Source organism: Tursiops truncatus, chromosome 18, assembly GCF_011762595.2.
Source record: "Tursiops truncatus isolate mTurTru1 chromosome 18, mTurTru1.mat.Y, whole genome shotgun sequence".
NCBI lineage: Eukaryota > Metazoa > Chordata > Mammalia > Artiodactyla > Delphinidae > Tursiops > Tursiops truncatus.
The window spans coordinates 19,230,575-19,252,654 of NC_047051.1; the positions used below are offsets into that span (position 1 = coordinate 19,230,575).

The 22,080-nt window shown below is 37.7% G+C and overlaps 1 protein-coding gene across 4 annotated transcripts in view; it reads left to right on the top strand.

Moving 5' to 3' along the window:
• The window catches only part of SUCLA2 (succinate-CoA ligase ADP-forming subunit beta), a 48,225-nt gene extending 33,537 nt beyond the window's left edge, over window positions 1-14,688 (top strand). For 3 of the 4 annotated variants that reach the window (XR_012327670.1, XR_012327671.1, XR_012327672.1), the window contains 6 exons: window positions 3,337-3,498; window positions 3,593-3,735; window positions 8,445-8,565; window positions 9,292-9,380; window positions 12,694-13,250; window positions 13,905-14,688. Coding sequence is in view for 1 of the 4 variants with exons in the window: in XM_019936579.3 (XP_019792138.2) it covers window positions 3,337-3,498; window positions 3,593-3,735; window positions 8,445-8,565; window positions 9,292-9,380; window positions 13,905-13,979 (590 nt within the window). In the remaining 3 variants the exon portion in view is untranslated. The remainder of the gene's footprint in view (window positions 1-3,336; window positions 3,499-3,592; window positions 3,736-8,444; window positions 8,566-9,291; window positions 9,381-12,693; window positions 13,251-13,904) is intronic. The other variant, XM_019936579.3, reaches the window with a different exon arrangement.
• Window positions 14,689-22,080: the final 7,392 nt, after the last annotated feature.

A 22,080-nucleotide genomic window follows, 5' to 3' on the forward strand; every position in this document is an offset into this window, starting at 1 on the left:
ACGGATAGACTATGCCTTGGGAATAGCAGTTGGAAATGGTTGCTCGCTGTGGGAAGCTTACTCCCAAGAGGAAGAAGGATTGAGCAGAATTATGCATGCCTAGTTTTATAATATCTAGATTAACTAGACAGATAATTTGTGTCCTTTCCTCTGGGAAGAATTAAGTAGAGACAGTGAGAGACATATCTTATACTAAGCGAATGTGAAAGGAAGCATCAGGAGTGGGGAAGATTTGATCCCGCCGCCTCCCCCCCAAACATTCCTTAGTATTTTCTTTACCCACTGAGCTCAACCATCAAGCCTGTGATCTATCAGGGTGGATGTGGAGCTCTTGAGGGAGGAGAGGTTAGCCGTCTGTTTGGGTAATCTTGTTCTGACTTTGAGGCTGCCTTTCCAATCCCAGCCATTGTTCCTTTGGCTATTATATGGGAGCATCTATAGGTAGTTTGGATTTTTACCCCCAGAAATTTCTAAAATGGGTCAAAATAGTACACCAGTATCAGCTTTAAGAAAGTGTTATGCTCAATTCTGAAAATTTATTCTTTTCTGTTTCTGACACCACATTATGTTCAGTCAGGTTGTCTATCGGAATTTCAAAAGTTCATCAGTGAGATTAGATTATGGCATTAAAATACTCTGAAATACTCTAATAGTAGATTACATAAAGACACAGCTGGATTTAAAGTCCAAATGTGATAAAAGTCCAGAGGACCTAGAGAACTGAAGTCCCAAGTCACATTCTCTTATCTGAGTTAGAAGTTCAAAGAAATTAATGTTCTTTCTAATTTTGTAAATATTTTGATTGAATGAGAGGGTATGAATTCTAGATAGTTTTAAAATTCTTTTAGCCATGGCAGTTTGGACTGTCTGTCACAGGAATGGGTAGAGTTTCTTTGTGATCTCAGAAGTTATATTATTTGAATTTCAGATCTCTTATGTGCCTGAATTCTAAAAGTGTACAAAAGGTTAATAATACATATAAGTTTATCACAGCTTTGACCCTCAATTACCAAATTTGGAGAAACCCCTCCCCCCAAACTCAAGCCATTCCCACTGCCAGGGACAGTGATCTCAGGCACAATAATATTCTCAGAACCATGTACTTCGTTTTATCAAGGGTCATGGCAGAAACTCAGTGAAAGCTGAATGAAAGAGAATGGACTGATATTAGTCTCCCCAGGATGCCAGTTGTCTTGATTATCTTACCTATGGACCTGAAATCAGTTGAGAGAAATCTCCAAGTAAGGAATTAATTTTAGCCTGGTGCATTTGTGACTTCTAGGGGGGAAGAAACCCAAAATGTACATTTCTTAAAAGTTTTTCCTCTTTTGAACACTATGAATTGAGTATGGGCTCTGTTTACTGATATTACACATACCCTTGCTGTTAGCAGAATTGTCAGTGGCTGGTTCTACTGACTGTTGCAGAGCTCAGGTCTAGGAAATATGCTTCCTAGGTATTTCACCCCAAGTATGTTTTTATTGGAGAATCACCATCACCTGAGTGAACCTGTCTTTATCTTCTTGAGTCTATATACTTTAGAGGCCTACTAAGGATTAATGCCTTTACTATGTGTTCCTCATTGTTTTTTGAATGGCATGTTAATTTTATTAATTTAATAGATATACGGTTGACTCTTGAACAACACTAATTTGAACCATGAGGGTCCACTTATAAGCAGATTTTTTTTTCAATAAGTATGTACTACAGTAGTACTACATAATCTGTGGTTGGTTGAATCTTTGGATGCAAAACTGCAGGTATGAAGGGCCAACTGTAAAGTTATATGCAGATTTTTTTGCTAACATATCTTGAGCACTTTTTGCATTTACTAAAGCATTCTTCTAAAACACTTATTTTAACATTTGTAAAATTTGTCATATATAGATATGCCACAATTTATAACTATAAATTTATAAATGATTATCAAAATACAAGGGATCTGAAGGATCACAATCCCAGAAACATACATATTGTCATTCACCAGTGATTTCAGATATTGTACTTTTTAGTTCCAAATTTTCAATATGGTTCCTTTCATAGTTTTATTTTCTGCTGAGATTACTTATGTGGTGCTTTATTATGACCATATTTTCCCTTAAATCATTAAACATGTTTAAAATAGCTATTTCACAGTCCTCTGATACTTTAAAATTTGAGTCATCTTGAGTTTGGTTTCTTTTGACTGCTTTGTCTCTTTATTTTTGGTTACATTTTCCTGTTTCTTCACAGATCTAGTAATTTCTAGTTGTATACTAGACATTTTGGGAGACTGAATTCTGTCAGCTTCCTCTGAAAGAATGTTGGTTTTTGTTGTTAATAGTTAATTTGGCTGACTCTAAACTTTGTCTCTTGTTTTGTGCAACAGCTGAAACTGCTCAGTTCTTTTAGCCTCTATCTGTTCAGGAATAAGGAGAAAGTTGTAGTTACATTGGAGCAAGGAAGGGATAGAATACATATTGAAAGCTAAAGTCAGAGAATTAACCTTCATAAGGGCCATTTTGGTAGACTGCTGGAGGTAAAAGCCTGATTAGAGTGGATTTAAGAGAGAATGGCAGGAGAAAAACTTGTACTGGTATAGGGCGTTTTTTAAGCAGGGCTTGGCAGATGTAGTCTCAGTTACTGCTACTTCTCTACTTGTTCTTCTCCTTCTTCCTTTACCCTTTCTTTCTTCTTTCTTCTTCATAACATGTTAAAAATATAAAACCCTTTGTAGGCTCACAGGCCATAAAAAAACCAGCACAGGCTGAATCTGGCCCATAGGCCATAGTTTGCTGACCCCAGGTTTAAAGAGACAACTCTTTCCGTGAGTTATGTTGTATAGAAAGAGGAGAGTAAGGGGGTGGGGGGAGGTAGGGAGTAAAGAGTTTTTTCTTTCTTTTTATTGAGGTGGGGGAAGGAACAGCATTTTTACAAGTTAGTTTGATTTAGCCAATAGAAAAGTGGGATGGGGTGGAATTTACAGTACAAGAAAGACAGAATTAGTGGAACAATCCCTTTGAGTTGAGACCCTGGGCCCAAGCAAAGGAGTTAGCTAGGAGCATGGACAGTTAATTCTTGGTAATTAAAAAGAAAATTAAATGGTTTTGAGGGGTTTTTTTCCCCTTCTTTATCTGTTGCTTAGGATAGGTGTAGAACCAGTAACTTTGATGGGGCAGTTTTAATTTTCACATATTCTTTTTCAAGAAACAGTTTGAATTAATTGTGAAGATAAATTGAAATACTTTCAGTAAGTAACAAAATGTGTTTTTCTTCTGAGGTCAAAAATATTTGATTACTGTATAGTTTATTGTGTCTATCTTGAAATTAACATCACTTTATTTTTTTCCTTCAAAGTGCTATGTATGGATGCAAAGATCAATTTTGATTCTAATTCAGCTTATCGCCAGAAGAAAATCTTTGACCTACAGGACTGGACCCAGGAAGATGAAAGGGACAAAGATGCAGCTAAGGCAGATCTCAACTACATTGGCCTAGATGGAAATATAGGCTGTCTAGGTACCACCTGTTTTTATGTTAAGAGTTGGATTGGCTAAGCTTAATTTATTTTCTTTGTTTGTTGCTTATACAAATCATTTTCCCTTCTTGATAGTAAATGGTGCTGGTTTAGCAATGGCCACGATGGATATAATAAAGCTTCATGGAGGGACTCCAGCCAACTTTCTTGATGTTGGTGGTGGTGCCACAGTCCATCAAGTAACAGAAGCATTTAAACTTATCACTTCAGATAAAAAGGTAGGGGCAGAACTTATGTTTTAGAATTTGAATGGAGAGAAGTAACTTGATTAATTAGTAAATGTGGTCGTTATAGTAGTTGAGCGTTAAAGTTCAAAAGTCCTCAATAGTTTGGAAAAGTTTGCTGAAATCAATAAAATAAAAGTTAGCAAGAAAGAAAGATAAACTTTCTCATTGTGATTTAGAAAACAAGGTGAAGAAATACTGGATGGTATTAGATAATACTATAAACGGTAGTGATTTGGCATGAGAACCCATTACTATAGAAAAAATTTTGGAGCTGTTAGTTAATAAAAAAGCCAGAAATCTGGAAAGTCTGTAAAGCTAAAAAGAAAATAAAAATCATCTTTAATTCTATCCAGACATAGCTTTTGTTACTATTGATTTGATTTATTTTCTTTAAGACTTGTTAATGCTTATATATTTCACACATACACTCATACACATTGCATATGTATCATTCTAGAAACAGCTTTATTAAGATATAATTCATGGGGCTTCCCTGGTGGCGCAGTGGTTAAGAATCTGCCTGCCAATGCAGGGGACACGGGTTCAAGCCCTTATCCGGGAAGATCCCACATGCTGCGGAGCAACCAAGCCCGTGTGCCACAACTACTGAGCCTGCACTCTAGAGCCCGCACGCCACAACTACTGAGCCCGTGTGCCACAACTACTGAAGCCTGTGCACCTAGAGCCCATGCTCTGCAACAAGAGAAGCCACCGCAAGGAGAAGGCTGTGCACCACAAGGAAGAGTAGCCCCCGCTCACCGCAACTAGAGAAAGCCCACACGCAGCAACGAAGACCCAGTGCAGCCAAAAATAAATGAATAAAATAAATAAAAATAAACCAAAAAAACCCCAAAAAACCTGGCTTCCAAAAAAAAAAAAGATATAATTCACATGCCATATATTTCACCCATTCATATATATATCTTTCAATACACACATTTTGAGTCTTTTTTTGCTAACATCTCTTGAGCACTTTTTGTGTAAAGTATTATTCTAAAACACTCATTGTAATGTTTGCATAATCTGTCATATATAGATATGCCATAATTTATAGTTACGAATTTATAAATGATTATCAGAATACAAGAGATGTGAAGCATTGTGATCCAAGAAACAGACATATTATCATTCATCAGGTATTTTTTTAAGGAATATATCTACTGTGTGACCAATGTGGGTTTTTGTTTGTTTTTTTTTTTTTTGCGGTACGCGGGCCTCTCACCGCTGTGGCCCCTCCCGCCGCGGAGCACAGGCTCCAGACGCGCAGGCCCAGCGGCCATGGCCCACAGGCCCAGCCACTCCACGGCATGTGGGATCCTCCCGGACCGGGACACGAACCTGTGTCCCCTGCATCGGCAGGCGGACTCCCAACCACTGCGCCTCCAGGGAAGCCCCAATGTGGGTTTTTTTAAGGCTTATGGAAATAAGATAATGGCCTTCATGTAACTAGTCTTACTGAATTTAGACTGAGAATTTGTCATTGGTAGGGATCAAGATACCTTGAACTGTGTTGAGAATTGAATGAGTTGGGCAAGGGGAAGGAAATGTGCAGAGGCATGGGGTCCAGAGAGGGCCACTGTGTTCATGGATTTGTAAGATGCTTATGCATAAAGATATAGCATTATTGGGATGAATGATAAGGAGCAATGTTGGCAAATTGAGACCCAGGTTGTGAAGATCCCTGTATCTATAGCTAAGGAGTCTTGAATTTAATACTTCTACCCCAGCACATTTACAAATACATATATCAACTCCTTACCTTTTTGTTTTTTTATTTTTAAAAAAGAAGTTAATTCTGCTAGTAAAGGGTGAAATGGGGAATAGGGAGACACTGGCAGGAGATATCAATTTGGTTATTATACCTGCTTGTTGGGAAGGATGAAGAGGTCCATAACAAAGGCAGTGTCAGTAAGAATAAAGCAATGAAACCTACACTGCTGAGATAGAATCCTTAAGTTCATTTTTTTCCTTTTTGGGCGTGGCATGGGGAGGGATTGGTTAGGAGTTCTGGCTGCAGAGAATCATTGGTTGGTGATATCTTTTGTGCTGTCAGAAGCAAAGTAAAGAAATTTGGTATTTTTGAATGAATGTGTTAAGTTTGCCCTGTGGTGATTATACCTGGTAGATAGTTGTAAAGATATTCTTCCTATAATGGTCAGATGTGTATTTGAGAGTCCTCAGTATATTGAGAAAAGCTGAAGTGTTAGGCGTTGGTGATATGACTCATGCAAGTGATTTGAGGAAACCAAGAATGGAACCTGGCTCCTCCCACCCAGTGCTGAAGGATTGAATAAGGAAGGAAGACCCTATAAAAGAGAGAGAGAACAAACTGACAGTGATGGTTGCAGATCAGGAGAGAGTGGTGACATCGAAGGCCAGGGTGAAGAGTTCTGGGAAGTAAGGGAATGGGCAGTAGTGTTAGATGCTGAAAGAGAGGAGAGGGGGACAGAGGCCAGGCTGCAGTGGGTTGAGTTGTGATTGGGAATTGAGGGTGTGGAGCCATACAGGAGAGTTACTCTTTCGGTGGTGGGGTCTGAGGAGGCACAGAAGGATGTAGTGCTCGCAGTTGAGTGGAGGTCGGCTTGAGAAGAGCTGTGCAGTGTATGCGTGTTTGTGTAGAAGACCAAGAAGATGGGTTGTTTCTAGCTGGAGAAGAGATTTGAAGATAAAGAAGAGAGTGAATATAGCTAAAGGAGTGGAGACCTGGAGGAGACACAGTACAGTAATTAGTGATGAGGTTAGTTTTGGAGAGGAGGTTACTCCTTAAGGTATTACTGGAAAAGGAAGATCATATGCTAGAAGTTAGAGAGTTTGAAGTGGGATAGGAGGCTCATGAAGAAGGTTGAAAGGTATGAGTCAAACTATTGCTGATGAATCATTATTATACTGCTCTTCAGGTTATGCTCGTGTTTCACAGGTTTGGTGTTTGGTTTTGTTTTTTCCCACTCTTTTACTTTTCTTGAAGTTGGAATGGATAAACTAATAGGCTGGAAGCATGCATTATTTGAATGGGGACACAGGTAGACTGGGTATGAGAGAGGAGTGGCTATGAGGAAGCTGAGTGTGCCCACGACAGTGTCATTGGTTTGCTCAGCTGTGGCTTCTAGGCTCTATAGTGAAGCATGCCAGATTGGAGGAGAGCTGATAGACTGGTTGATTAGGAAGGGGTTGAGGGACTAGAGACTTTAAAAGATTGGATTTGATAGAGTTAGAGATGAAAGGCGTTAAGTGAAAGGAGAGGAGGTTGAGCAAGAGTGGGATTTAGACATTTGATATTGTAGAGACATTCATTCTGTTCAGGTCAAGGATTTGTCCTTGGTAGTAATCAGTTGATATGGACTGGAGGTAAAAGTGACATGGTAGAGCTCCAGTCACTTTGAGGCTCAAGTGCTAGATGATGCCTGTGGTGCGTACTGTAGCTATCCCACATGCGGCGGGAGGGGGTGAGATGGGACGGTGCCAGAGTCCACTGTGAATTCTGTTCCATTATGAATTCTAGACCTTTATTTCTTTAAGTATAGAAATAATAGTGGTAAAGATAAGGAATGCTTAGTATAACTCAGTGTGTCTCAACTTTTTTCCTGTCATGGCATTCACAGAAAGTAACATTTCAGTGGGGCATGGGAGGTACATGGAGAAGGTTGCTTGTTGTCAGAGGCCACTGGCTCAAGGTGCCAGCCGTCCCAGAACCTTCCTAATTGCTCTAAGGCAGCGGTCCCCAATCTTTTTGGCACCAGGGACCGGTTTCGTGGAAGACAGTTCTTCCACGGACGGGGTGGGGGTGGGGGATGGTTCAGGCGGTAACGCGAGCGATGGGGAGCAGTGGGAAGCGATGGGGAGCGGTGGGGAGCGATGGGGAGCGGTGGGGAGCGGTGGGGAGCAATGGGGAGCAATGGGGAGCGGCAGATGAAGCTTCGCTCCCTCACCTGCCGCTCACCTCTTGCTGTGCGGCCCAGTTCCTAAGAGGCCATGGACCGCTACCGGTCTGTGGCCCAGGGCTTGGGGACCCCTGCTCTAAGGGGTGAGGGGAACAATATCTTGGTGTGTCTATAACCCATTTCTATCTCACTGGTTGCGAAGTTCTAGTGTAGCTGAATAAACTAAGCCTCTTTTTAAAAAACAAATAAGGTTTTTTTCTAAAGGATAGAAGAACAGCGATTCAGACTATCGGTGTGATGATGAAAGAATGCCAACCCAAATAGGCCCTGGGGTTTGGATGTGATGTGTAGCCAGGAGTGTCCATCCATACAGATGTTGAGTAATTTTGAGGGCCTGTTTGTGTGAAGAGTTGGTAGAGTTGATGGGGAAAAATGAAGAGATGATAGTTAATGAGGACTAAATTGGAGATCTTACATATGATGTTGTCTTACAACATGGTCTGGGTTAGTAATGTTGGTAATGACTATGCTTAATAGGAAACAAGAAAATGGAATCAGGAGGTCTTGTTAATATGTGACAGGAGAGAAGAGACTGTGAGCCAGGTGTTGAAATTACCCAAGGAGGGGAAATAAGTTTTGCTAGGTGGTGGACTGCACACACTTCAGTGATGAGAGCTGCATGCAGAGAGTATGGCTGTTTGGTCTGAAAATGTTTCCATGAAGTTAACTTTTATCATAAGGCACAGATACTAGTGTTTTCTTGGGAAGGAAGGAAAAACAGTCATTCCTTTAAAATTTTAATCTAAAACATTTTATTGGCAGGTACTGTCTATTCTGGTCAACATCTTCGGAGGAATCATGCGGTGTGATGTTATTGCACAGGGTATAGTCATGGCAGTAAAGGATTTGGAAATTAAAATACCTATTGTGGTACGGTTACAAGGTAAGTGTAAAAGGATCTTGCAGTTGTTCTGTGAACTCTAATTGCTTAAAAGTTCATAATTCCAAGGGGTTTGGTTCATTTAGTTTTAAATTTAGTTTTAAATAGCTGTATATTTTTTAACATCTTTATTGGAGTATAACTGCTTTACAATGGTGTGTTAGTTTCTGCTCTATCACGAAGTGAATCATCTATACGAATACATATATCCCCATATCCCCTCCTTCTTGCATCTCCCTCCCACCCTCCCTATCCCACCTCTCTAGGTGGTCACAAAGCACCGAGCTGATCTCCCTGTGCTATGTGGCTGCTTCCCACTAGCTATCTTTTATACATTTGGTAATGTATATATGTCCATGCCACCCTCTCACTTTGTCCCAATAGCTGTATTTTTAAAATGAGAGTATAGTAGGGAATTTTTAAAACGTGGGTTAAAAAATTCTAACATTGGAGCAAAATTGTTCATAGTTTTGCTTGCTATAGGTTGATACATTATTTATTTGTTGTACGTATCTTGAATTTTGACTTGTCTGAATTACCATTAATGTGGTACGGCAAAGTATTTCACAAGGTAACTCCAGGTTTTTATAGTATTTGGTTTAGAAGCATTTGTATTAAATGACCAAAGTTAGTTGAAATTTCATATTTGTAAATGTATATTGTGACAAACATTTTAAATGATTTTGTGTAGGTATTTAAAATGTCTATATTTGCATAAATCATTTCCAGGTACACGAGTTGATGATGCTAAGGCACTGATAGCGGACAGTGGACTTAAAATTCTTGCTTGTGATGACTTGGATGAAGCTGCTAAAATGGTAAACAGGTTATGTTGATCTGAGGATAAATTTGCAGTGTATGAAAGATTTATAAACATTTAGATTCTAAAATGAACCAGCTAATATTGCTAATAATGAGTGTTTCAGCTAAACACTGGGAGTATTGAACCCCATATACCTATCACCCATCTTAAACAATTACCAGTTCATGCTCAGTCATGTCTCATCTTATTCTTACCTACTTCCTTCCTTGCCCATGATTATTTTGAAGCAAATCCCAGATATTATATTATTTCATGCTTATCATCATGTATCTGTAAAAGATAAAGGTATTGATGATATAAAGGGATTATTATTACTTGTTTCAGATGGGATAGTGGTATTATGTTTATGTTTTATAAAAAAAGAATTGAGTCAGTGTTGAAATTTCCCTGATTCTCTTAAATATTTTTTGCCTAGGTTCTTTGTTAGAATTAGGATCAAAAGTCTATGCTTGCAGTTGGTTAATATATCACTAAATTTCTTTTTATAGATTCTCCCTTGCCTCTTTTTTTATTCTTAACTTTATTTGTTGAAAAAACCAGGCTGATGGTCTTGTAGTGTTTCCTGTAGTCTGGATTTTAATTATTGTATTCATGGGGTGTCATTTAACATGTTCCTCTGCTCCTGTATTTCCTGTAAACTGGTAGTTCAATCAATAGGTTTGATCATATATGTATTTGATTTTGAGGAGTGGGGAGCAAGAATATTTTATGGTTAATTTTGTGTAATTCCATAAGGAGGTATATAAATGTCAGATAACTTCTCTTTTTGTAATACTAGCAGTCATTGACATTCATAACTTAGATCCAATATTTTATTTATGCAAAGTGGTGATTTTCTAACTCTGTGATTATTTATTATATGGCATACTTATAAAAAGCAAAACTTTCTTGTATCAACTATTTGTTGGCATGAAGTACATTTTTCATAGAAAAAGCAGGGTACTTACTTAATTCTTTGGTTTTATTGATCAGTTTTCAAAATAATGGGTTTGTTCCATTATGGCCTACTAAAGTGACCCAGGCTTTTTTGTTTCTTAGTTTTTGTTTTTAGGTGTGTGTGTTGCATGCACGCATGTATGCACATGCTATTTTGAACTCATGGATTTAAATATATTTGATGTGGTTCAGTCCATTTTAGTTATTTTTATTGATGCGTAGATTATCTCATCTTTGGTCAGTGGGAACCTCTTCAGGTTGACTCCTGAGTCCTTCCTACATGCCCTGTGATATGCTTTCTGATATGATGAGATTTTTCAGGCTCATCTTTACATTTCTTGCTGCAGACCTGGAATCAGCCAGATGGTGTTTAGACAGCACAATTTAAGCTTTAAGGGTGCTTACAACTATTGGGTTGTTCATTGTTTCTAGATATTTTTAAGTGGCAAATCTAGGAAAATATGTATTTTTTAAAGAGATAAATACATGAGTACATAACTTCCAATATTTCCAATGCAAATCCAAGGTACAGTTTTTTTTCTTATCTGATATCTGTTTCTCTTTTTTCCCATTCTGTAGTAACATAAATATTCCTTTGCTTTGTCCCTCAATACAGACATGACAGTTTTAGAATAATAATACCAACAATATGACTGCTGAAAGTAGTTCAAGACTTGTATGTGCAGTTCTTTTTGTCCTTTGAAGTATTTCCCATAATTTGCTGGATTTTAAAATTCATATGAAACGGTTCTCTGTTTTATCCCACCTTTGATGCACGGTTAGCTTCATTGATTTATTTTAAAGGAATTGCTTAAAAATTTTTTTGTTATAATATTTCCAAAGTCAAACTGTAAAACAAGGTATACTTAGAGAATCTAGCCTTTATACCTACTCTTGTTTGTTCCTTCCCCATAGGTAACCAGTTTTTTGGTTTTCTTAGGATTTTTTTGTTCGTCTTTTCACTTTTTAAAAAACAAGCAAATAATGTATGTGTGTATATATAGATGTATGTATACATATATCTCTCCGCTTTCCCACATTATATGATGGTAACATGTATTTTACCTCATTTCTTTTACTTAACACTATATCTTGGGGCACACTCCCTAGTAGATACAGAGATGTTTTTAAATGAGAACTTCTGATTCTTTCCCACCTATGTGTATAGACATTTCACAGAATACTCTTTGGGGCTATATGGTTTAATCAGTAACTAGGCTTTTGAGATTTGCTTTGTTAATGTGATATCTTTTCATAAGAATAATAAAGGTCTTATTTCCTTCTTTAGGACATAATTTGGGAAAAAACTTAGCTAGTAAATAAAATTCAACTGCAGTTTAGAGACAGAGGAATTTACACTCAGTCTCGAGTTTAAATTAAGATTTTGAGCAAGGGAATGAGAAAGTGTTTCAGAAAGCCTGTTTTGACTTTGAGATGTGGAGTCAATTGTTGAAGGGAAGAGTGAAGGACAGTAGGAGTCTGGCTAGTGTAATAAATAGATGTGAGGTGAAGGTAATGGATAGGTTAGAACTTTTCTCTGAAAATATGCTTGTTTGCAATGAGAGCCTGAATTAAGAAAAGCTTTGTGGACATGGAGAGAAAGGAGAAGAATCAATAGGAGCTTGATCAATTAGACCATGAAAAATAAAGTGAACAGTTGATTTTCGTTGTGTCTGTAGTCCTTCTCTACTGAGTAGGAGGTTATGGAAGTCATGACAATATTAATAATATGAATATTAGCAACTGCTACCATTTATAATTTATTGTGCATGCAATGCTAAGCCTTTTTTTTTCTTCACGTATTATCTTATTTAATACAAGTTTGGTGAAATAATCTCCATTTTTATAGATGAGGAAACAGAGGCTAGATAAATTAACTTACTCAGGATCATGTATCGTAAGCATCAGAGTGGGATCTGAACTCAAGGTGTCTAACTTTAAAACCTTCTCTTAACTACCCTGCTGGGGAGGAGAGAAGCTAAATCTGTTGTTTGGTTTTAGATATGTTTAATTTGTATATGTTGTATGGTACCAGCTGGATATTCCCAGACAGATTATAGAGAGAGCATTGGAATTCAGCTTGATAATTGTTAACTTACTGACAGAAAGTAAAATACTAACTCCTAAACCCAAGCTCCTATCCCAACATTGTAAGTTAAGATTATTTACATTTCTTAAAAGATTTATTTATTTATTTATGGCCGCACTGCGAGGCTTGCGGGATTTTAGCTCCCCGACTAGAGATTAAACTGGGGCCCGGCAGTGAAAGCGCCGAGTCCTAACCACTGGACCACTAGGGAATCGCTTTTATTTAGATGTGCTTTACGTTCTGTAGTATCCAGCTAAGACAGTCACTGTTTCTATCTTTAAAGATAAAGGCAGAAGATCTAAATAGACATTTCTCCAAAGAAGACATACAGATGGCCAACAGGCACATGAAAAAATGCTCAACATCACTAATTATTAGAGAAATGCAAATAAAAACTACAGTGAGTTATCACCTCACACTGGACAGAATGGCCAGTCTGTATTTTAGTCTACAAATAACAAATGCTGGAGAGGGTGTGGAGAGAAGGGAACCCTCCTACACTGTTGGTGGGAATGTAAATTGGTGCAGCCACTATGGAGAACAGTATGGAGGTTCCTCAAAAAACTAAAAACAGAACTACCATATGATCCAGCAATCCCACTCCTGGGCAGATATCCGGAGAAAACCATAATTGGAAAAGATACATGCACCCCTATGGTCATAGCAGCGTTATTTACAATAGCCAAGACATGGAAGCAGCCTAAATGTCCATCAACAGATGAGTGGATAAAGAAGATGTAGTGTATATATGCAATTGAATACTACTCAGCCATAAAAAAGAATGAAATAATGCCATTTGCAACAACATGGATGGACCTAGAGATCATCATTCTAAGTGAAGTAAGTCAGAAAGAGAAAGACAAATACCATATGATATCACTTATATGTGGAATCTAAAATATGACACAAATGAACTTATTTACAAAACAGAAACAGACTCACAGACATAGAAAACAAACTTAGGGTTACCAAAGGGGAAAGGGAGTTGGGGAGGGATAAATTAGGAGTTGGGGATTAACAGATATAAACTACTATATATAAAAAAATAACCAACAAGGACCTACTGTATAGCACAGGGAACTCTATTCAATATCTATAAGGGATACAGAATCACTTTGCTGTACACCTGAAACTAGCACAACTTGTAAATCAACTATAATTTTAAAAAAAGGAAAAAAATATAGATAAAATTTAGGCAATGATGAAGAGATATATACATATATCAGATATGTATCTATTTAATACCTTCTGATATTATGTATATGAATTAAATCCAGTGTGGGTTATGGTGTGGGTTGTGAACAGTGTTAGATTTGACTATCCTTCAAGAGTGGCAAATGCTTATAAGACTGTGAAGTGATTTATAACAATGTCAGAATAGCCCAGATATTTTAAATGAAAAAGACTGAACATGCAATTAATTTTACATTGACCAATCGTTCTGATTCTGTGTTTTTATGAAAATAGAGACAAAGCTTGTTTTTTTCCTTTCAGGTTGTAAAGCTCTCTGAGATAGTGACCTTAGCCAAGCAAGCCCAGGTGGATGTGAAATTTCAGTTGCCAATCTGATTTGAGAACCCAGTGGTTGGCTGAAGATGTTAAATGTGTTATAATTGTTAAAAATACTGAGTTCTGTATTATTATTGTTCCTTTTCTCTTTAGTGTGTGAAGATTGTAATTACCGTCTAGGCACAAAAACTTTTAAAAACATTTGGTCTGCATTTAATTCTGTACAGAATGGGCTGTTTGTATAAAGAATGTGTAATGCAGTTATCTAGTTTGTTTTGTTGCAGCTTTCTTTCTCAGTTTTGCAGAATGTCACTTGCAATATGCCAGTTTATTGTTGGGTACAGCATTCTTCATTGATAAGTCTTATGAATGAAATAAATATGAAGACAAAGCTTTATTCTTTAGTGTCAGAAATGTATTATATCTAATAACTTGTTTCATTAGTAGAGCAGTGTATTAAAACAATGTTTATATAAGAAGTGTCTATCTTCAACACCAAATACCTAACTAAATATATCAGTCACTATTTATAAACAGACCTTTCAAACACTCCCCAGAATATTCTTTTAAGTATTTCAGGAAAGTAACTTGTGAATTATTTGAGCATTGTTTTAATCATTACAGAACATTGATATCTGCAAGTCCTCATGATCTTGTGGTATTGAGAAGAACCTGTAGGTTTGTATCATGTAAGGATATATTTACTAAGGACCTTGGCAGACAAAATTAACAATGTCAATTTAAATTAATAAAAAATCTCCCAATGTGATTTGCATTAATGTTTTTTTTTTCTTTCTTAAGTAAACACAGTGAAGGTGATGTGTTTATCATTGCACTAAACACCTCTCAGGAACTGATTTGTAGATCATGTACTGGGGCATGATATTACATATTATAAAGCGATCTACAGATATTTCAGTTGAATTCTACTGTTTATGTGTGTGCCATCTGGTACCTTCTCGAAAAAGTCCACATTGTCTTTTGTGTCCCAATTTGTGTATGTATATGTGTGTGTGTGTGTATGTATATATGTACATGTCCATCTTTTCTTCATTGCATAGAACAGTTGATATTTAACTATTAACAATGTTCAGACCATGTGATAATAACAGTGTAAGTACCATGGAAGGAAATACCAGCCAAGCAGTAGACTATGTATGTAAACATACTGGTGAATTTGAGAACTTACACCTATTTCTTAAAACGTGATCTCTCTCTCTCTCCCTCTCTCCCTCTCTCTCTCTCTCTCTCTCTCTCTCTCTCTCACACACACACACACACACACACACACACACACACCACACACACACACACACACACACACAATGAGAGGCCGCATAGCATAATTGATTATGAGCGCAGAATTTGAAAGTGAATCTGGTTTGAATCTTGGCTCCACTACTTACTAGCTATATAAGTTGGGCAAGTTTCTAAATTTCACTGTACCTCAGTTTCCTCAAGCTCCTTTCTCATCTTCACTAGAATTATTTAGAGGGGAGAGGGAGACAGAGGCAAAGAGAGAGAGGGAGGGAAATTATATAGAGAACACATGAAATATATATATATTGAAACCAACTATATGTATATCATATGATTATATATTGGTCTGTCTTCCCTGCCTATACATTAAAAGACTAAGAGCCATTAAACCATTTAAAATTGTGATAAAGTTATAATTAAAAGTCCAAGTCTTTACCTTTTAATTAAAAAAAAATCGTTCTAAAGAATGCCAGCCAGTGATTAGCTCAGAAGATATTGGCATTTGTATTGGCTGGGTCTAGTCAGGAATTAAAGAAAATGCTTGGTATTTCAGAGAGGATGTAATGCCAGTGTTCTAGTTATCTATTCTTGCATAATACATTATCCCCAAATATAGTGATTTTCAAACAACAAAATTTTAATCTTATCATTTCTATGTGTCAGAAAAATGGAAGCAGTTCAGCTGGGTGGTAGTTCTGGTGATGCAGTTATTTACAAGTTTGAGTACTACTCCCAAGATGGCACCCACACATGGCTGTTAACCTCAGTTGCTCCCAGTGCCCGCCTATCCTCGGGGCTGATTGAGTGTCCTTGTGATAGGGCAGTTGGCTCCCTCCAGAGCAAGTGATCCAAGGGAACAAGAAGGAATCTACAATTCCTTCTGTGTTCTAATCTCAGATACTTGTGTTCTCCTCTCGTTCTCATTTCTGCCAGACTCTATTAGAAATGAATCACTAAGTCCAGGCCCCAAGAAGAGGGGAATTCAGCTCCATTCTTTTTTTTTTTAATATCGTTATTGGAATATAATTGCTTTACAATGGTGTGTTAGTTTCTGCTTTATAACAGGGTGAATCAGCTATAGATATACATATATCCCCATATGTCTTCCCTCATGGGTCTCCCTCCCGTCCACCCTCCCTATCCCACCCCTCTAGGTGGTCACAAAGCACCAAGCTGATCTCCCTGTGCTATGCGGATGCTTCCTGCTAGCTATCGCTTTTACATTTGGTAGTGTATATATGTCCATGCCACTCTCTCACTTTGTCCCAGCTTACCCGTCCCCCTCCCCGTGTCCTCAAGTCCATTCTCTAGTAGATCTGTGTCTTTTTTCCCATCCTGTCTCTAGGTTCTTCATGACCATTTTTCATTTTTTTTTTAGATTCCATATATATGTGTTAGCATACGGTATTTGTTTTTCTCTTTCTGACTTACTTCACTCTGTATGACAGACTCTAGGTCCATCCACCTCACTACAAATAACTCAATTACGTTTCATTTTATGGCTGTGTAATATTCCATTGTATATACGGGCCACATCTTCTTTATCCAATCATCTGTCGATGGACACGTAGGTTGCTTCCATGTCCTAGCTATTGTAGATAGAGCTGCAGTGAACATTGCGGTACATGACTCTTTCAGAATTATGGTTTTCTCAGGGTATATGCCCAGTATATATTTTTAAGCAACCTCCATACTGTTCTCCATAGTGGCTGTATCAATTTACATTCCCAGCAACAGTGCAAGAGGGTTCCCTTTTCTTTACACCCTCTCCAGCATTTATTATTTGTAGATTTTTTGATGATGGCCATTCTGAATAGTGTGAGGTGATACTGTAGATTTGATTTGCATTTCTCTAATGATAGTGATGTTGAGCATCTTTCATGTGTGTGTTGGCAATCTATATCTTCTTTGGAGAAATGTCTCTTTAGGTCTTCTGCCCATTTTTGGATTGGGTTGTTTGTTTTTTTTGATATTGAGCTGCATGAGCTGCTTGTAACTTTTGGAGATTAATCCTTTGTCAGTTGCTTCATTTGAAAATATTATCTCCCATTCTGAGGGTTGTCTTTTCATCTTGTTTATGTTTTCCTTTGCTGTGCAAAAACTTTTAAGTTTCATTAGGTCCCATTCGTTTATTTTTGTTTTTATTTCCATTGCTGTAGGAAGTGGGTCAAAAAGGATCTTGCTGTGATTTATGTCGTGGACTGTTCTGCCTATGTTTTCCTCTAAGCGTTTTATAGTGTCTGGCCTTACATTTAGATCTTTAATCCATTTTGAGTTTATTTCTGTGTATGTTATTAGGGAGTGTTCTAATTTCATTCTTTTAAATGTAGCTGTCCAGTTTTCCCAGCAACATTTATTAAAGAGGCTGTCTTTTCTCCATTGTATATTCTTGCCTCCTTTATCAGAGATAAGGTGACCATATATGCATGGGTTTATCTCTGAGCTTTCTATCCTGTTCCATTGATCAATATTTCTTTTTCTGTGCCAGTACCATACTGTCTTGATTACTGTAGCTTTGTAGTATAGGCTGAAGTCAGGGAGCCTGATTCCTCCAGCTCCGTTTTTCTTTCTCAAGATTGCTTTGGCTATTCGGGGTCTTCTGTGTTTCCATACAAATTGTAAAATTTTTTGTTTTAGTTCTGTGAAAAATGCCATTGGTAATTTGATAGAGATTGCATTGAATCTGTAGATTGGGTAGTATAGTCATTTTCACAATGTTGATTCTTCTAATCCAAGAACATGGTGTATCTCTCCATCTATTTGTGTCACCTTTAATTTCTTTCATCAGTGTCTTATAGTTCTCTGCATACAGGTCTTTTGTCTCCTTAGGTAGGTTTATTCCTAATTATTTTATTCTTTTTCTTGCAGTGGTAAATGGAAGGGTTTCCTTAATTTCTCTTTCACATTATTCATCATTAGTGTATAGGAATGCAAGAGATTTTCTGTGCATTAATGTTGTATTCTGCTACTTTACCAAATTCATTGTTTAGCTCTAGTAGTTTTCTGGTAGCATCTTTAGGATTCTCTATGTATAGTATCATGTCATCTGCAAACAGTGACAGCTTTACTTCTTCTTTTCCGATTTGGATTCCTTTTATTTCTTTTTATTCTCTGACTGCTGTGGCTAAAACTTCCAAAACAGTGTTTAATAATAGTGGTGAGAGTGGGCAACCTTGTCTTGTTCCTGATCTTAGAGGAAATGGTTTCAGTTTTTCACCATTGAGGATGATGTTGGCTGTGGGTTTGTTGTATATGGCCTTTATTATGTTGAGATAAGTTCCCTCTATGCCTACTTTCTGGAGGGTTTTTATCATAAATGGGTGTTGAATTTTGTTGAAAGCTTTTTCTGCATCTATTGAGATCATATGGTTTTTATTCTTCAGTTTGTTAGTATGGTGTATCACATTGATTGTTTTGCGTATATTGAAGAATCCTTGCATTTCTGGGATAAACCCCACTTGATCATGGTGTATGATCCTTTTAATGTGCTGTTGGATTCTGTTTGCTAGTATTTTGTTGAGGATTTTTGCATCTATGTTCATCAGTGATATTGGCCTGTCGTTTTCTTTCTTTGTGACATCTTAGTCTGGTTTTGGCATCAGGGTGACGGTGGCCTCGTAGAATGAGTTTGGGAGTGTTCTTCCCTCTGCTATATTTTGGAAGAGTTTGAGAAGGATGGGTGTTAGCTCTTCTCTAAACGTTTGATAGAATTCACCTGTGAATCCATCTGGTCCTGGGCTTTTGTTTGTTGGAAGTTTTTAAATCACAGTTTCAATTTCAGTGCTTGTGATTGGTCTGTTTATATTTTGTTTCTTCCTGGTTCAGTTTTGGAAGGTTGTACTTTTCTAACAATGTCTCCATTTCTTCCAGGTTGTCCATTTTATTGGCATATAGTTGCTTGTAGTAATCTCTCATGATCCTTTGTATTCCTGCAGTGTCAGTTGTTACTTCTCCTTTTTCATTTCTAGTTCTATTGATTTGAGTCTTCTCCCTTTTTTTCTTGATGAGTCTGGCTAATGGTTTATCAATTTAGTTTATCTTCTCAACGAACCAGCTTTTAGTTTTATTGATCTTTGCAATTGTTTCCTTCATTTCTTTTTCATTTATTTCTGATCTGATCTTTATGATTTCTTTCCTTCTGCTAACTTTGGGGTTTTTTTGTTCTTCTTTCTCTAATTGCTTTAGGTGTAAGGTTAGATTGTTTATTTGAGATGTTTCTTGTTTCTTAAGGTAGGATTGTATTTCTATAAACTTCCCTCTTAGAACTGCTCTTGCTGCATCCCATAGGTTTTTGGTCATCGTGTTTTCATTGTTATTTGTTTCTAGGTATTTTTTGATTTCCTCTTTGATTTCTTCAGTGATCTCTTGGTTATTAAGTAGTGTATTGTTTAGCTTCCATGTGTTTGTAGTTTTTACAGATGTTTTCCTGTAATTGAAGTCTAGTCTCATAGCGCTGTGGTCGGAAAAGATACTTGATACGATTTCAGTTTTCTAAAATGTATCAAGGCTTGATTTGTGACCCAAGATATGATCTATCCTGGAGAATGTTCCATGAGCACTTGAGAAGAAAGTGTATTCTGCTGGTTTTGGATGGAATGTCCTATAAATATCAATTAAGTCAATCTTGTTTAATGTATCATTTAAAGCTTGTGTTTCCTTATTTATTTTCATTTTGCATGATCTGTCCATTGGTGAAAGTGGGGTGTTAAAGTCCCCTACTATGATTGTGTTACTGTCGATTTCCCCTTTTATGGCTGTTAGCATTTGCCTTATGTATTGAGGTGCTCTTATGTTGGGTGCATAAATATTTACAATTGTTATATCTTCCTCTTAGATTGATCCCTTGATCATTATGTAGTGTCCTTCTTTGTCTCTTGTAATAGTCTTCTTTGTTTTAAAGTCTGTTTTGTCTGATATGAGAATTGCTACTCCAGCTTTCTTTTGATTTCCATTTGCATGGAATATCTTCTTCTATCTCCTCACTTTCAGTCTGTATGTGTCCCTATGTCTCAAGTGGGTCTCTTGTAGACAGCATATGTACGGGTCATTTTTTTGTATCCATTCAGCCAGTCTGTGTCTTTTGGTTGGAGTATTTAATACATTTATATTTAAGGTAATTATCGATATGGATGTTCCTGTTACCATTTTCTTAATTGTTTTGGGTTTGTTATTGTAGGTGTTTCCCTTCTCTTGTGTTTCCTGCTAGAGGAGTTCCTTTAGCATTTGTTGTGAAGTTGGTTTGGTGGTGCTGAATTCTCTTAGCTTTTGCTTGTCTGTAAAGTTTTTAATTTCTCCATTGAATCTGAATGAGATCATTGCTGGGTAATCTTTTTTTTTTTTTTTTTTTTTTTTGCGGTACGCGGGCCTCTCACTGTTGTGGTCTTTCCCGTTGTGGAGCACAGGCTCCAGACACACAGGCTCAGCGGCCATGTCTCACGGGCCCAGCCGCTCCGTGACATGTGGGATCTTCCCGGACCGGGGCACGAACCCGTGTCCCCTGCATCGGCAGGCGGACTCTCAACCACTGCGCCACCAGGGAAGCCCAGGTAGAGTAATCTTGGTTGTAGGTTTTTCCGTTTCATCACTTTAAATATGTCCTGCCACTCACTTCTGGCTTGCAGAGTTTCTGCTGAAAAATCAGCTGTTTACCTTATGGGGATTCCCTTGTATGTTATTTGTTGTTTTTTTCCTTGATGCTTGTAATATTTTTTCTCTGTATTTAATTTTTGATAGTTTGATTAATATGTGTCTTGGCGTGTTTCTCCTTGGATTTATCCCATATGGGACTCGACGCTTCCTGGAGGTGATTGACTATTTCCTTTCCCATATTAGGGAAGTTTTCAACTATAATCTCTTCAAGTATTTTCTCAGTCCGTCTTTGCCTCTTCTTCATCTAGGACCCCTATAATTCAAATGTTGGTGCGTTTAATGTTGTCCCAGTGGTCTCTGAGACTGTCAAGTCTTTTCATTGTTGTTTCTTTATTCTGCTCTGTGGTAGATATTTCCACTACTTTAACTTCCAGGTCACTTCTCCATTCCTCTGCCTCAGTTATTCTGCTATTGATTTCTCCTAGAGAATTTTTCATTTCATTTATTGTGTTGTTTATCATTGTTTTTTCTTTAGTTCTTCTAAGTCCTTGTTAAACATTTCTTGTATTTTCTCTGTTCTGTTTCCAAGATTTTTGATCATCTTTACTATCATTCTGAATTCTTTTTCAGGTAGACTGCCTATTTCCTCTTCATATGTTTGATCTTGTGGGTGTTTACCTTGCTCCTTCATCTGTTGTGTGTTTCTCTGTCTTCTCATTTTGCTTAACTTACTGTGTTTGGGGTCTGCTTTGCACAGGCTGCAGGTTCGTAGTTCCTGTTGTATTTGGTGTCTTCCCCCAGTGGCTAAGATTGGTTCAGTGGGTTGTGTAGGCTTCCTGGTGGAGGGGACTAGTGCCTTTGTTCTGGCGGGTGAAGCTGGATCTTGTCTTTCTGGTGGGCAGGACCGCGTCTGGTGGTGTGTTTTGGGGTGTCTATGACCTTACTATGATTTTAGGCAGCCTCTCTGCCAATGGGTGGGGTTGTGTTCCTGTCTTGCTAGTTGTTTGGCCTAGGGCATCCAGCACTGTAGCTTGGTGCTTGTTGAGTGGAGCTGGGTCTTGGCGTTGAGATGGAGATCTCTGGGAGAGTTTCGCTGTTTGATATTACGTGGAGCTGCGAGCTCTCTGGTGGACCAATGTCCTGAACTCAGCTCTCCCACCTCAGAGGCACAGGCCTGATGCCTGGCGGGAGCACCAAGACCTTGTCATCCACACGGCTCAGAATAAAAGGGAGAAAAAATAAAATAAAATAATAATTATTATTAAGAATAAAAAAATTTTTTAAGTAATAAAAAAAAGAAGAGAGCAACCAC